At 35.3% G+C, this 14,640-nt stretch overlaps 1 protein-coding gene across 1 annotated transcript in view; it reads right to left on the bottom strand.

Moving 5' to 3' along the window:
- DTWD2 (DTW domain containing 2) overlaps nt 1–14,640 on the bottom strand; it is a gene marked incomplete at both ends in the record, with an annotated part of 123,423 nt that overhangs the window by 79,213 nt on the left and 29,570 nt on the right. The window contains 2 exons of the mRNA XM_080698417.1: nt 13,718–13,910; nt 14,252–14,346. Coding sequence (XP_080554543.1) covers nt 13,718–13,910; nt 14,252–14,346 — 288 coding nt within the window. The remainder of the gene's footprint in view (nt 1–13,717; nt 13,911–14,251; nt 14,347–14,640) is intronic.

Here is a 14,640-nt window from a genome sequence, read left to right as displayed (position 1 = left end):
TTCCAAGAAAACTTTAAAAGTAGACTAGATCAAGCAAAAGAATGAATTGGTGAACTGAAAAATAAATCATCTTAAAGTATCCAGTTTGAGGGAATAAAGAATACCAAAAGTAAAGAAAGCCTGGTGAGTTTATGAGATACCATCAAGTTAACTCATATGCATTCTGAAAATTTCAGAAGAGAAAGATGTGACAGAAAGCTTAAAGTAACTAAAAATTTCCCAAATCTAAGGAAAGAAATAGGCAGATTTAAATGCTCATAGGACCCCAAGTAGACTGAACCTCAAGAAGTTTACACTGAGATGCATTGAAAGTAACTCTCAAAATTCAATGATGTTTATAGATAAATAGAATTAAACCCGACCTTGCACTCTGCACAAAAATCAACTGAACATAGACCAAAGACTTGGAAATGAGACCAGACTTTGAAATGACTATAGGAGGACATAGGGCCAACACTCCAACATATATGCACAGGTAGAAACTTCCTCAATAAAATCTCTAAAGCTAAAGAAAGTAAAACAATAAATGGGACAGCATTCATTTAAAAATTTTCTGTTCAGTAAAGAAAGCCACCAAGAGTCTAATGAGGGAACCTACAGAATGGGAGACCTTTGCCAGCCACTCCTCTGATAGAGGACTAATATATAGAATATACACAGAACTTAAAAAGATTTGACACTAAAAAGACAAATAACCCAACCAAGAAATGGGCAAGTTGAACTAAATAGGTACTTCACAAAAGAAGAAATGCACAAGTGGTCAACAAATACATAATAAAATGTTCAATATCATTTGAGAGGCAAATCAATACTACACTGAAATTCCATCTAACCCCAATTAAAATGGCAATCATTAATAAGTCAAAAATAATAAATATTGGTGAGGATGTGGGAAAACTTGAACTCTTCTATACTGCTGGTGGGACTGCAAATTAGTACAGCTGCTATGAAGATCAGCGTGGAGATGCCTAAGAAACTGAGAAAGGATCTACCACATGATCCAGTGATACAACCCTTGGATATCTTAACAAAGAGATTGAAATCAGATTCTTATAGTAATATATGCATGCCATGTTTATAAGCTGCACAATTCACAATAGCCAAATCATGTAACAACCTAGGTATCAATCGGTAGATAAGTGAATTAAAAATTATGTGATATACTCACAATGGAATTCTACTCAGCAATAAAGCAAAAAAATTTCCTCAAAATTACATTATTTGCAGGAAAATGGATAGACCTAAAGAACATTATGTTAAGTGATATTAGCCAGTCACAGAAATTTAAGGGTCATGTTTTCTCTCATATGCAGAAGCTAAGGAACAATCAGTATAACAGAGGGAATTTATATAGTAGAGGAGAAACCCCAGTGGAGCAATGAAATGGGAGGACCAATAAAGAAAACACTTCCACTTAAGTTATGTACATATCTGAAATTATCAATGTCAATCTCAATATCATGTATTGGGAAGAGGAGGGAGTGGAGAGGAAACTTGGAAGGAATAGAAGAGGGCTCATCAAGTCCTATGTACATGTATGTCCCTATTACTGTGATATTATAATGTGAGACTATAATGTACCAATAAAAGAATAGTTTTTAAAAATCAATGCCAAGAGTCAATGTTTCACACCTGCACTCCAAGTACTTGGAAGGCTGAGACAGGAGGATCATATGCTCAATACCAACTTCAGCAACTTACCACAACTCTTAGCAATCTAGTGAGACTCTGTTCTAAAAGAAAAACAGAAAAAAAGGCTAGGGGTGGAGGAAAATATTATTGTAAATTTTGCAGAAGACATCAAGCAAGAGAATTCTATGCCAGAGGCTATAAAGAAGTTGACTGAAAATTTTATCTAGTATATATTGAAAAATTTCTCTAGGACAAAATAAACCAGAAACAAAGTCAAAGGACTTTAGCTAGAACTGGCCAAAATATGTGAAATGCATGTAACAAGAAAAATAGTTAATCTCATTTATTTTGAAAGAGTGCTACAAACTGAAAAGAAATGACAATCTCTTCCTAATTGACGCAAAGAAAAATATTTGACAAAATGTATAACTAAACAATTCAATGAAGCAATACAAATAGCCTATAAGACAAAAAGTATTTATTAGAATCAATAAAAGAATAGAAATTAATGTCCAATCAATGTGATAGAAGTTGTACATCAAATTGGTAAACACTTAATATATTCATAATATCCCTTGCTTGAAAGTTTAAATACGCATACCGTTTAAACATAGAAAAATATAAAATAGGTCTGGGAGTGTAGCCCAGAAATAGAAGGGTTTCCTGGAACCCCAGTACCACCAAAAATAAAAATAAAAATAAATAAACATGTAATCTTAGTTGGGCGTGGTGGCACATGCTTGTAATCCCCACATTTGGGAGGTTGAGACAGGAGGAACGCACAGGTTCGAAGCTAGCCTCGGCTACGTAGTTAGGCACTCAACAACTTAGTGAAACCATTTCCAAATAAAGTATAAAATAGGTCTGGGGGTATAGCTCAGAGGTAGAAAGCCCCTGGGTTCCACCCCCAGTACTACTACTACTACTAATAATAATAATAATAATAATAATAATTAATAATAATAATAATAATAATAATAAACATGTATTCTTGCCTGGCATAGTGGCTAATCCTAGCATTTGGAAGGCTGAGACTAGAGGATCGCAGTTCATGGACAGCCTCAGCTACTACTTAGTGAGGCTCTTTGCAACTCAGTAAAAGCCTGTTTCAAAAAATAAAGAATAGCCAGGCATGGTGGCACACGTTTATAATCCCAGCGCTTGGGAGGCTGAGACAGGAGGATCGCACAGGTTCAAAGCAAGCCTCACCTATTGAGTGAGGCTCTCAGCAACTTAGTGAGACCCTGTTTCCAAATAAAGTATAAAATAGGTCTGGGAATATAGCCCAAAGGTAGAAAAGCCCCTGGGTTCCACCCCCAATACCCCACAAAGAAATAAACAAAGAAGAATAAAGAATAAAAAATAGGGCAAGGTGTAGCTTGGAGGCAGAATGTCCCTGGGTTCCATTCCCAGTACCACAAACAAACAAACAAATAAATATGTAATCTTAATTCTAAGACATTAGGCATATATATATATATATATATATATATATATTTTTTTTTTTTTTTTTTCAGTACTAGGAAGGAACATTCTACCTCCTGGCTACTCCCCAGCCCGAATTTTTATCCTTTATTTTGAAACAGGATCTCACTAAATTATGGAGGGCCTCACTAAGTAGCTGAGGCTGGCGGCAAACCTGTGATCCTCCTGTCTCAGACTCCCAAGTACTGGGATTACGGGTGTATACCTCCGTGCCAGGCTGATACTAGCCTATAAAAATAAATGCAACAATAATTCTTTACTGAGGACAGATATATATATAAAAATGTTTATTTCATTATCTATATAGTAAAAGAAAACATACACATAGGCACATAAATAGTACAGAAATCATTGATCACTGAATCCATTATTGTAGGTTCATGATATAGAATATTATTTTATTACTAAACTTTTCTGATATCAGTGGATAAGGCAAACAATTTACACTGCCTTTAATGTTGAGAGTTGATTCAATGTGTTTTGTGTTTCTTTGTAATAGATTAAATATTAAATTGCTCTGTCAATTACATTTCTAAATAAGAATATAAACAAATGCTGTATAGATATGTATGATGCTTTGCAGAAAAAAAATGTTGGCTTTATATTAAGGAAACTTTTCAAATGTTCTCTATATTCCAATTATGATAGTGCTTAGAACTGTATATATTTGCCAGAATCCATCAAATTTTATGTCTAAAATGGAGAATTTACTGCAGGTAAATTATATTTCAGTAAACCTAGTATTTTTAAAAAACAAAAATAAGCCAAGTATGGTGACATACACTTTTAATCTCAGTACTTGGGAGGCTAGGAAAAGAGGATAACAGTTTCACAGTCTCAGCTACTTAGTGCGACCCTCTGCAACTTAGCGAAACCTTGTTTCAAAATAAAGAATAAAAATTAGAGCTGGGGGGTGTAGCTTAGAGATAGAATGCCTCTCAGTTCAATTCCCAGTACAGGAAGGAAGGAAGGAGGGAGGGAGGGAGGGAGGGAGGGAGGGAGGAAGGAAGGAAGGAAGGAAGGAAGGAAGGAAGGAAGGAAGGAAGGAAAGAATTTTAAGATGCAGAATTTATCTCAAAGCCAATGTTATGGTCATTCTTCATATTTATTTATGTATTTTCAACAATAATAACGGCAAATAAAAATACTTAACGCAGTATTAAACAAAATAATTGCTAAAACTTAGGAGTAGCCAATCCCTTTCTTTTAAACAGGCTCTGTTTTTTATGTTTCATAAAAGATCACAATACAAAATGAGTCTTCTCTGCCCTGCAACTAAAGGTCTTTTTGTGGAAACATAAAAATTATAACTGAGCTTTCTGATCCAAACTCTAGGAAGTTCCTGTGACCTACATTTTATTGAGGCCAACGTCTCAACACACATAAGTTTTCTAAACAATAGGAAATCACTGAATTTTAAAATTGCAATAATAAAAGCAACAAATGACAGGTAGAGAAAAAATAATATGTTTTTAAACACTTTAGTGAAAATGGAATATTTAGTACCAGACATGGATCACTCCTAAAAAAATAAACTAAATTTAAAAGAATCTTCAGGATGGAGGTTCCTCGAAATCCAAGGAAGGAACCAGCATATAATCTAGTTATACCACTCCTCAGTAATTTTCCAAAAGAATTAAAGTAAGAATACAATAGCAATACATGTACAACCATGTTTATAGCAGCACAAGTCACAACCACCAAATAATGGAACCAGCCCAGGTATCTGTTAACAATGAATGGATAAAGAAAATGTAGTATATACACACACACAGTGTAATTCTACTCAGCCATAAAGAACAAAATTATGTCATTTACAGGAAAATGGATAGAACTAGAGAATATTATGCTAAGTAAAATCAACCAGTCTCAGAGTGTCAAAAGTTTTTCATATGTGGAAACTAGAGAGAAAATAGGAAATGTAAGGGACTTTTTATATGCTTTCATTGATGCATTATAGTCTCATAATATAAATCATGTTGACAGTGACATACATGCACACAGTACTTGGTGTATAAGGAAGTTTAAATAATGTGGGGAGAGACTTGCAGAATAGTGGAAGGTAAGTGGGGGAAGAAGTTTGAAAGGAGAAAAAGGAAGACTGAGGAAGGAAACAGTTCAAATAATACTACAGCAATATATGAAGGTATTATTACCCATTTCATTATCATGTATGGAAAGGTGGACAGGGTATCAGAATGGGACGAGGAAGGATATACTAAGAACTATGTGCACATACGTTTCCATCGCATTGAACCTCACTATGATGTATAATTGAAATGCAATAATAAAATTTCTTAAAATAATTTTCATTGAACAAAATTTAAAAAGAATGTTTAGACATTTGATTAACAAAACAAGGACCTAAGTTGCATACAATATTGATTTATCTGGAGTTCAGGATATGCCAATCTATGCAGGCTAGATATTAACTGTTTCTTGGGTATACCTATACATTTAAAGGTCCTATATTACCACACATTTCAAGAATCAGCAGTTTCCCTCTCTTCCTTCAAAGCATCACCTAGAGATCTTGTTAAATAACGACTGTAAGTAGTTCTAAGTTAAGAATTGAGAATGCACATGTCTAGGCTCCTAAGTAACAACAATGCTTCTGGTCCACAGTTTAAGAGAGAACAAAAAGCACATCCTTATAATACTTCAGAATTACAATGCTTTTAATATAAAGTACTAGGTTAGACCAAATGATTCATGAAATAAAATCATAAATATAAGTTAATTTTAAAATAAAGTTCAACCCAGATTGTTTTTAAATTAGAACATTGGACGGATAGCATGATACATACTGAATTAGAATACAGGAGACCCAGATTCTATTTATTGCTAGCTTATAGCTTTCTCATTTTTTAAACCTGAAGATTACTTAATTTTTAGAGTCCCTCCAGTATAAAAATTATATTATATGCCAGGCGTGGTGGTACACACTTGTAATCCCAGTACTTGGAAGGCTGAGACAGGAGGATCTTAGGTTCAAGGATAGCATCAACAAGTAGTGACTCTAATCAACCTAGTGAGACCCTGTTTCGAAATAAAAATAAAATAGGGTTGGGTTATAGCTCAGAGGTAGAATGCCCCTGGGTTCAATCCCAGTACCACAAAAAATAAAGTAAAATAAATACATACATATATACATATATGCACACATACATGATACATAAAAATTGTATTATTAGACGTAGCTCAGAGCCAGAGAGGAGATACGCCAGCCTCACACCCGAGGACGCGGCAGCAGCGCCTTACTGCCGGCAGCAGCGGCGAGTTCACCAGACGACTCCACACCAACGCACTCAACAGCCCACCAGGCTCCAGAGAGGAGAGGCAGACAGCAGGCCAAGGTGAGCCGCTGCGGATAAGCCAGGAGGAATTCGGCAGATTTCTCGGCACAAGGAGCATCTAAAGCTCCCAGGGACTGGGCTCAGCACTCCCTTAAGGGACTCAGAGCAGAGATCAAAAACAGAAAAGAAATACGCCAGCCTCACGGCCGAGGGCATGGCAGCAGAACCATACTGCCACCAGCGGCAGCAGCAGCGAATTCACCAAGTGAACTACAGCACCATCTGCGCACTCAACAACAGTGAGTCAAATTGCGGCCCCTAGAGAAGAAATCCCAGTACTGTACTCCCAAGGACTTGACCCAGTGGGGGAGTGGCGGTGGCAGAGATATCACACCATAGGAGAATGTCCAACCTGGCACCCCCCATGGTCTAAAGCAGTCTCGACTGACTCCCTGGGTCTGAGATTCTGCGATACAACCCAGTAAAGGAGGAGTGGGGACTGACATACCACAGACTCGAGATCCAGAGCACCTTAAGTGAAGTCGTAGTGACCCAAGGGAAGAACCCAGAGAAGGCACAAACTTCTGAAATCATGGGAAAGAGGAATAACAATGGAGCAATGAATGCCCACAACCTCACAACATCAGAAGCTGATAAAACAGAAATTCAGAGATCAAATCAGGAAAATAATTGTAGAAATAATAGAGGTGTTTCGTAAAGAATTCAGAGAGAGCCAAAAAGAGATAAAGGATTCAATTAATCAAGTAAAGGCCTCAATTCAAAGTATAAACAACCGATTAGACCACATGGAGAACAGAATCTCGCTCTTAGAAGATGAACATTCCAAAAATGAACGCATAGTTTCTAATCTAGAAAAAAATAATCCAACAGCAGGAATCTGACATTGAAGAAATATGGGCCCATTTTAAGAGAGCTAACCTAAGAATAATTGGAATAGAGGAGGGAAAAGAAAGTGAAACAAAGGGATCAACAATCTCTTCAAGGAAGTAAGAGCAGAAAATTTTCCAAACATAGAGCAAGAGATTGATACACAGGTCCAGGAAACTTATAGAACTCCCTTTAGACAGGATCGGAGAAGAGGATCCCCACGCCACATAATTGTCAAAATGACCAATGTAGAAGCCAAGCAGAGAATCTTAAAGGCAACAAAAACAAAGGGCCAAGTGACATTCAGAGGCAAACCAATTAGAATCACTCCAGACTTCCCAAACCAAGTCATGAATGTCAGAAGGGCTAGGAGTAACATATTCCAAACTCTGAAAGAAAACAACTTCTAGCCAAAAGTTTCCTACCCAGCAAAACTTTCTATCAAATTAGATGGGGAAATAAGAAACTTCCATGACAAACAGAAACTGAAGGAATTTATGTCTTCAAAACCAGCACTAGAGAAAATACTCAAAGAGATTAACTACAAAGAAGAAATAGGTAACACACACCAGAACCAGAGAAACAAGATTCTCAATCCAACAGACAACTAAGATTGGCTATCTGTGAAGATTCATTATTTATGTTAGTCTTTTACCTATCTCTAAATTGTATTGTTTGCTTTTATTATTGCTAATTTTTAGGATTTCTACTTGGAATATTAATATACCTTCAGATATAGCATTTGGAAATAGTTTATCCCATTCTATCAGTAACTTTTAACTCTATTTACATTATCATTGGATAAACAATGTTTTTTTTTTATTTTTTAGGGAGTTTGTTTACCCTTCTGTTGCCTGTGCCATTGAAATCATATCCAAGAAATCACTGCCAATTTCAATGTTGTGAGGTTTTATGACCCAGATTTTCTTCCAAAAGTTTATAGTCTTAAGATTTATATTTAGGTCTTTTATCTATTTTGAGTTAATATTTTTATATGTTGTTAGGTAAGGGTTCAATTGTATTCTTTTTCATATAATTATTATTTCTCAACAATATTTAGTTAAAAGATTAGTATTTCCTCCACCAAATATTCGTGGAAACCTTGTCAAAAATAACTTGACAATATATGGAAAAATTTATCTCTAGGCTTTTATTTAACTCCAATGGTTTATATATCTGCCTTTAGAACAGTACTACATTGTTTCAATTATTGTAGCTTTATATGGTTTGAAATCATAAAATAAACATCTTCTAGCTTTGTTCTTTTTCGAGATCGTTTTGGGTATCTAGAGTCCATATTCCATATTAGGATAGATTTTTTCTGAAAAATAAATAAATGTATGATAGTTTCACCTAAAAAAAAAAGAAAAAAATATATTCTCTGGTAAGAGAGAAAGCAAAAAGAAATATTAAAATGTTATCTTTAAGTCATCAAAAGCTTGGTATCAGACAAATGAAACTGTTATGTGAGATTATCATTGTTAATATTGGATAAATTGCTATAATACTGTCAACCACTAAGCCAAGCATGGGAAGGAGGGATGGGGAGGAAACGGGGTGGGGATCGGGTTGAGGCTAACTGGGCGATGTGTGCATGTATGTCTACAAAAGTATTTTTTATCCCATTTGATGTAAGAATACAGTGCACCAATAAAATATATATATTAAAAATAAATAAAATGGGGAAAAAATGAAATTTTAAAAAAAAATGTATTACTAGCTGCCAAGGGATTTGAGAATTTCTCCTTGTCAAAGAAATGAATTCAGCTGGGTGTGGTGGCACACACTTGTAATCCCAGCATTTGACAGGATGAGACAGAAGGATCACAGTTCAAGGTCAGCCTCAGCTCCTTAGTGAGGCCCTTTGCAACTCAGTGAGACCCTGTTTCCAAATAAAGAATAAAAATAGCGCTAGGAATGTAGCTCAGAGGTAAAAGAACCCTGGTTCCATCCCTAGTACCACAAAAAAAAAAAAAAAAAGAAATGAAATCATAGGTAAGAACTCAATAAAATAATGGATAGCCAGAGGGAAATCCAAGTCAAGAAACTTGACAGCCCTTTTTAAATTATCCTTTTACATATAGATAGATCATAGTTACTCTCACATCTCATTCTGTCACCATTCAGAATCATACATGAAAGAGAAGCAAATGTGTTTAAGTTAACACTAGTTTTATCCACAACTCCGAGTTCAACCTGATGGTCTATGAGGATTAAAAATATTACAACATATGAGCCAAGATGATATGGATATATTCTTTCAAAAAAAATTACCAATGATATGCCAAAGTCAAAAGCCAATCATTAATACAGTAGGTCTTTGGTATTCTGAATGTAGCATTCAATTGTTTCGACTATGCCACAGGGTCGCTTAAGTTACATAATATGAAATAATTATTTTGCTGTGATACTAATAAAAGCAAACTTATTGGAAAGTTCAGTACAGAAGTCACTTAACAAAGAGTAAATATAACAGACTATTCAGTCTACATCTAGATCAGGCAAAAAAAAAAAAAGTAGTTCCCTACTTTTCCATAATCTTTTACATTATCTACTATGTTCAAGTAATTAAAAAAAAAATATATGTAGCCGGGCGTGGTGGCGCACGCTTGTAATCCCCGCTCTTAGGAGGCGGAGACAGGAGGATCACGCTGGTTCGATGCCAGCCTCGCTGGCTTAAGAGACCCTCTTTCCAAATTAAAAATATAAAATAGGTCTGGGAGTGTAACCCGGAGTTAGAAGGGTTTCCAGGAACCCTTTTTGGAAGAAAAAAAAGACATTAAAAAGTAAACCAACTCTCAATGCTGAAAGAAGTTGAAACAAAAGTTTTAGATGAAATACAAAGTAGAAATGGTGAATTTGGCAATATATTAGATATGTAACATAAACCAGCCCATAATAGCTATATATTAACACAAGAAAATATCTTAACCAATGAATGTTCCCAACAGTTTTCTGCTTATCAAGTGAGAAATTACGCCTTAGTGAATGTTTTAAGGACAGCAAAGCAAAGAAATGCAAATATTAAATGGGAATAGGTTTATGAAGAAATCCTGGGGCTGCTACAACCATCTTCATATTCACCTTGGATTTATTCCTAGCAAATCTCAAGAGTCTCATTGTGTAAAATTCCTGAGGGAAGAAATTCATTGCCAAATGGTCTACATATGTTAGAATTCTAAATTAAGAAGAAGCCAAGTTAACGGGTGTGCATTGCAATTCTTTCATTTCCCAATTATGTAAGCATGAAATTCAAATATGATTACTTGCTTGTAATCAACAGATGAATGGATTACAAAACTGTGGGATATGTACACAATGGAATTTTACTCAGCCATTTAAAAAAAACTCAATTACATCATTTCCAGAGAAATGGATGGAACTAGAGGACATTATGTTAAGTGAGATTAGTCAGTCACAAAAAATAAGAAATCAGATGCTTTCCCTAATATGTGAGAGTTAGGGAGAAATGGGTCATAGGAGGAACTCTAGATGAAAAAGGAAATCCTATAGAGGAGCAAACAAGACAACCTAAAGGAGGAGATAGGAGGGGGGAAGAGGAAAATCTCTAAAACACACAATGTACTACTTAAACATATCGAAGTCAACCACTAAGCCAAGCAAGGGAAAGAGGGATATGGAGGGAATGGGGTGGGAATTGGGTAGGGGGTTAAATCAGTGATGTGTACATTTATGTACACATAAGTTTTTTTACCCCAATATGATGTATGAATATAATGCACCAATAAAAAATTTTAAAAAAGAGAAAACAGTATTCATCCAGTGTGATGTTACATATAATCTCAGAACTTGGGAGGCTGAAAGAGAAGAATTGCAAGTTGGAGACCAGTCTCAGCAACTTAGCAAGAATCTCAGCAACTAGTAAGATTTTGTTTCAAAATTAAGCCTGACATGGTGGCGCACACTTGTAATCCCAGCATTTGGGAGGCTGAGACTGGAGGATCACGGTTCGCGGACAGCCTCAGCTATTTAGTGAGGCCCTCTGCAACTCAGTGAGATCTGGTTTCAAACTAAAGAATAAAAAATAGGGCAGGGGGTATAGCTCAGAGATCTAATGCCCCCAGGTTCCATCCCCAGACCCGTAAAAAAAAAAAAAAAAAAAAAAAAAATTTAAGTTTTTACAAGAGGGAGGTGTTTTAGAAGAACACCCCTGGTTCAATTCCCAGTACCAAAAAAATAAGAAAGTAACACTCAGCCAGTTACTGGCTGTTTGGTGGAGCAGACCTGTAGGTTAAAGCAGGAGGGTTCCAATTTCAAGGCCAGTCTGAGCAATTTAGTGAAACTTTATTTTAAAATCAAATTTATTAAAAAAAAAAAAAGGGCTGAGAGTATAGGTCAGTGGTAGAACATTTGCCTAGCATGCAGGAGGCCCTGAGTTCAACTCCAGTATCAAAAAAAAAAAAAAAATCTAGACTTGAATTCTGATTTTTGTTCCTTTCTACTATTTTTCTCTCATGAATTTGGAGTAAAATTTTTATTATGGAAGAGGAACAACTAAGACAAATCTATGAAAATCAGATGTGTGAATATGGGTGTATTGAGGAAGCCTAAAAAAATCACAAATCACATTTAGAAATAAAACATAGAGCCAGGCATGGTGGTGCATGCCTGTAATCCTAGTACTTAGGAAGCTGAGACAGGAGGATGGCAGGTTCAAGGACAGCCTCAGGATGTAATGAGACTCATAAACCTAGTGAGATACTGTTTCCAAATAAGAGATAATATCAGGCTGGGGATATAGCTTGAAAGTAGACTGCCTCTGGGTTAAATCCCCATTACCACACATACAGCACACAAAAAAAAGAAATAAAACAATTAATTTATTCTGTATTACTTACAGATTTGGGAAAATTAGACAGTTTTTATACTTCTTACATTGTGAAGAAGATTAAGAGAATTATTCAAGAAGTTCTGTACAGCACTAATCTTAAATGAACCAAGAAATACATAAGCAAGCAGTGTGTGTGTGTGTGTGTGTGTGTGTGTGTGTGTGTGTATGCACACATATATGTACACATAAAAAATAATGTATAAAAGACCATAGAATCCAGGTAGTTTTCTGTCTGCCTAGATATGTTTTTAAGTCAACCTCCTGAAAACAAAAGTTGATATACTCTGAGAAACTTCCTAAATCTTGCAGTCCTGCTATCAATCATGATATGAATAAGCCACCCCAATCTCAACTACAGAGCTGTCCACAATTCTACTCTAGAAAGAGTAGAATTGCAACTCAGTGAGACCCTGTTTCAAAATAAAGAATAAAAAATAGGGCTGGGGGTGTAGCGCAGAGATAGAATGCCACTAGATTCCATCCCCAGTATTGCAAATATATATATATATGTGTATATATATATGTGTGTGTATATGTGTGTGTGTGTGTGTATACAGCATCATAACTACATAAAAAATTGAAAAATAACCCATATAGTAAAGGATAAGAAAAAAGTATTTTATAAAAATGTGGTCGTTCCTAATGACAACTAGGTAATTTAGTAACTAAATGAAAATATTTACACATGATAAACACATCTTTTAAAAATTAGTAAACATAGAAATAATTTATCTGAGGCTTCTCTAATTAAATATATGAGAAATTAATTTTGTGTGGTAAGACCTCATGCATGCTAGGCAAACCCTTCTACCTCCAGGCTATACTCCCAGACCCATTTTATATTTTTAGTTTCAAACCTGAGCGATCCTCCTGTCTCTGCCTCCCAAGCATGGGGGCGGGTGGTGTGTGTGATTACAAGCATGCACCACCACGCCCGGCTGCCCTTTTGATTTTGATTTTGAGTCAGCAATTTTCCCAGGCTGACCTCAAATTTGTGATTTTCCTGCCTCAGTCTCCCCAGTATCTAGGATTACAAACATGCACTACCATACCCAACTAGTTCAAAGAGTTCTTAATATAGCAAATGTCTAATCTACAGTGAAATATGGCAGTAGGAAATGAAAAAGGATGCCAAATTTGAAATTTTACAGACAGATACACACACATTTATATTCAAACACAAACACAAGCGCACACAAATGCACACACACACATACAGAAGTATGTATATAAAGTGCCAGGCATGGTGGCACACACTTGTGAACCCTGTGCTTGGGAGGCTAAAGCCAGCCTCAGCTACTTAGTAAGGCTCTCAGCAACTTAGTGAGACCCTGTTTCAAATAAAATATAAAAAAAATAGGTATGGGAGTATACCCCGGAAGTAGAAAAGCCCTTGGATTTTACCCCCAGTACCACACACAAAAAAAAGAACTATGTATATACATTCACACATATAAATACTGTAAAATTAATATATAAAATGCATGTGTAGTCCTTCATAGAAAATGCATATAATATAAATAATTACACACTTGTATTTATTTTCTATGAAACACTAGTTTACCTGTTTAGGAAGTCGGAACAAGGAGTTTTTATAGAAAATGTCCTTAGCCTGGCTCCATGTACCATCAATGATGATGAGTGTGGAAGGATAAATAGGAGAATCTAATATAAACTCTTCCAAATTAGTAGCTTCAGCCCCTGGATATAATATTAATGTACTGGACTTCCGACAAACAGTTGAAAGTTCACTATCTCTAAAAGAAAAAAATTTAAATATATCTTTATTAGCTTATGTGGAAAATAAAAAGTCTATAATGCTTAGAGAATTCCTAATAAAGTTTCCCTCTATCTAGTCATCTGTCTAATCAAATAAATACACTACTTAGTTCATGAAGAATGAATTAAGTGTTTCAAAATCTTATGTACTCTACTGATTCATGAGCCACAATTCTACTACTCTCTTCTCTAAGCTTCCCAATCTTCACTATTTTTCTCCATCAAGTCTTTTCTATCCAATTTCCAGTTGCATAATTTTAACCCTTTTTAAGAAAGATCAGCATGGAAGAGATCTAAAATGCCCTAAAAGCTTGCTTACCTCTCTTCACTGAAACGACGGCCAATCTTTACTTTACACTTGTCCTGGGGGAGGCATGCTGCTAGTAGTGGAACTGTCCGTAACACTTTGCTTTCCTATAATGAAAAACTAATTAAAAGACAAATTTTTACTTAGGTAATCACATTTTTAAAACTATTATGATGGGGCTAGAGCTATAACTCAATGATAAGAAACTTTTTTAATATGCTTACAGCCCTGGGTTCTATCTCTAGCACTGAAAAAAATATGAATATTTGATTCATAACTTTACATATACTTTTCACAAGTCTTATTACAGAACAAAATTTAGTAAGATATAAAATTTTTTCATTTATTAATAAGGATAATATAAATGTACTTTTTCTGTTCTACTGGGTTATGTTCACAGG

Source organism: Muscardinus avellanarius (assembly GCF_963383645.1).
Source record: "Muscardinus avellanarius genome assembly, chromosome: 7".
Taxonomy (NCBI): domain Eukaryota; kingdom Metazoa; phylum Chordata; class Mammalia; order Rodentia; family Gliridae; genus Muscardinus; species Muscardinus avellanarius.
This window is presented reverse-complemented; position numbering and strand designations above follow the sequence as displayed.